Source organism: Asparagus officinalis, chromosome 10 (assembly GCF_001876935.1).
Source record: "Asparagus officinalis chromosome 10, Aspof.V1, whole genome shotgun sequence".
In the NCBI taxonomy this organism is placed as follows: domain Eukaryota; kingdom Viridiplantae; phylum Streptophyta; class Magnoliopsida; order Asparagales; family Asparagaceae; genus Asparagus; species Asparagus officinalis.
Genome location: NC_033803.1, coordinates 73,386,581 through 73,388,455, shown reverse-complemented (window position 1 = coordinate 73,388,455; position 1,875 = coordinate 73,386,581). Strand labels below are relative to the sequence as shown.

Genomic DNA, 1,875 nt, shown 5'->3' with positions numbered 1-1,875 from the left:
CGATTTTGAATTCGACAAAGATTTTTGGCGCTTGGTCAAAACGGACCGAAACTGACAAAATGTGTTAGAAATCATGGGTTATAGCTCACGGAATCGCGAAATTTGCACTCCACCTAATTGTCTATGCCGGGCCGAAAAGGGACGTAAATGGACAAATTTTGCGGGTTATAGCACACGAAATCGTGAAATTTGACTCCGCCGAGTCATTTGCCGCTGGACAAAACCATCAAAGTTGGGCAAATATCGTTTCCTATAGCTCACGAAGTCGTGAAATTCGAATAATGGGTTATATCCCATGAAATCGCGCCCTGGTCAAAACGGACTAAAACGGTCGGAAAAACATGGGTTATAACCCATGAAATAGCGATATTTGAACTTCACCTACTTATTTGCCGCTAGGCCCAAAAGCACGAAAAGGGTCACTAATCACGTGTTATAGATCACGAAATCATCGGTTTTGAATTTTGCGAAGATATTTTGACATTGTGCGTCACACAGACCAAAATGGTCAAAAATCATACAGACAATAGCTCAGGAAATCTTTGGTTTTGACATTTTCGACACCCGGTCGAAATAGAAGATAATGGTCAAAATTAATGGTTACAACTCATGAAATCGTCGGCTTTGAATTTGACAAAGATTTCTGGATTAAAACGGGCCGAAACTGACAAAATGTGTCAGAAATCATAGGTTATGGCTACCAAATTCACGAAATACACACTGTGCCTAATTACCTGCATCGGGCCAAAAAGGGGCGTAAATGGACAAATTACGTGGGTTATAGCTCACGAAATCGTGAAATTTGTCTCCGCTGAGTCATTTGCCTTCCGACGAAGTTGTCAAAGTTGGGCAAAAATCGTTGCCGATAGCTCACGAACTCGTGAAATTCGAACAATGGGTTGTGGTGCTCCAATATTAACAGTGATATTTTTAATTTATATTATTAAAACTTCTAGATTTGAAGCAAAAGAACAATTGCGCAAATCATAATTTTATAGTATTACAATTATGACGACATCGTATATATGCAACACACGAGTAAAAACCAAAAACATATAAGACTTGCACCATAATGCACTGTTAATTCAATGATATATTTCTTTTATTGAATCATGGATATCTGTGATTTCATTTTTTTAATCATTTTGTAACATAAAATTTTAAAAATTAGCGACAATTTTTATTTTTTTAAAAAATAATAATAACCTCGATACTAAATAAGTCTGAAACTAGTTGGTTATGAGCAAGCGCCTATATGCTTTGTTTTTCAGTTATGGTGATTTTAATGGAAAGAGTGGTGTGCTAGGGGCACACCATCAACCACACCCCTCCTCTCCCATTGCTACAGTAAACCAGGCCCCATTTAGGATTTTAAAATTTTTAAAATCCCATGTGAGGCCTGGTTTACTGTACCAATAAAAGAGGGGGTGTGGTTGATGGTGTGGTAGGTGGTGTGCCCCTAGCATTATTTTTATGGAAAAATGAAGCCTGTTTCTGTCATTCTTATAAATAGAAGCCCATGAAACTTATTACTAGTCTTTAGAAGAGTCCGAGTTACAACAAGGCCTCCAAGCATCCAAGCGATCTGGCAGCTCCCCTTGGTCGGCGTTCCTCCTTTCCTGGCCCTAGGATCTAACGGTCGAGATTCCTCCGTCTATCGATCGACGGTCACAGCGGCGTGAAATTAAGATTTCCTTCTTCCTCTTGCTCGCTCATCTTTAGCAGTAGCAGTCAGAAGCACCATTAATGGATTCGGAGAAGGATGCGTTTGTATCCACGGAGGAGGGGGAGGGGGAGGAAAACAGCAGTCTACACCCACCAGCTGAGTTCCTCCACTTTCTCAAAGGAAGCGGACTTGATCCATCAGCATATCTT

At 40.2% G+C, this 1,875-nt stretch overlaps 1 protein-coding gene across 7 annotated transcripts in view; it reads left to right on the top strand.

The window, feature by feature from the left end:
- Positions 1,556 to 1,875, top strand: part of LOC109824987 (5-methylcytosine rRNA methyltransferase NSUN4) — a 13,172-nt gene continuing 12,852 nt past the window's right edge. For all 7 annotated transcript variants that reach the window (XR_002242868.1, XR_002242867.1, XR_002242869.1 and 4 more), the window contains exon 1: positions 1,556 to 1,875. This exon is cut by the window's right edge and continues 26 nt beyond it. Coding sequence is in view for 1 of the 7 variants with exons in the window: in XM_020391637.1 (XP_020247226.1) it covers positions 1,747 to 1,875 (129 nt within the window). In the remaining 6 variants the exon portion in view is untranslated.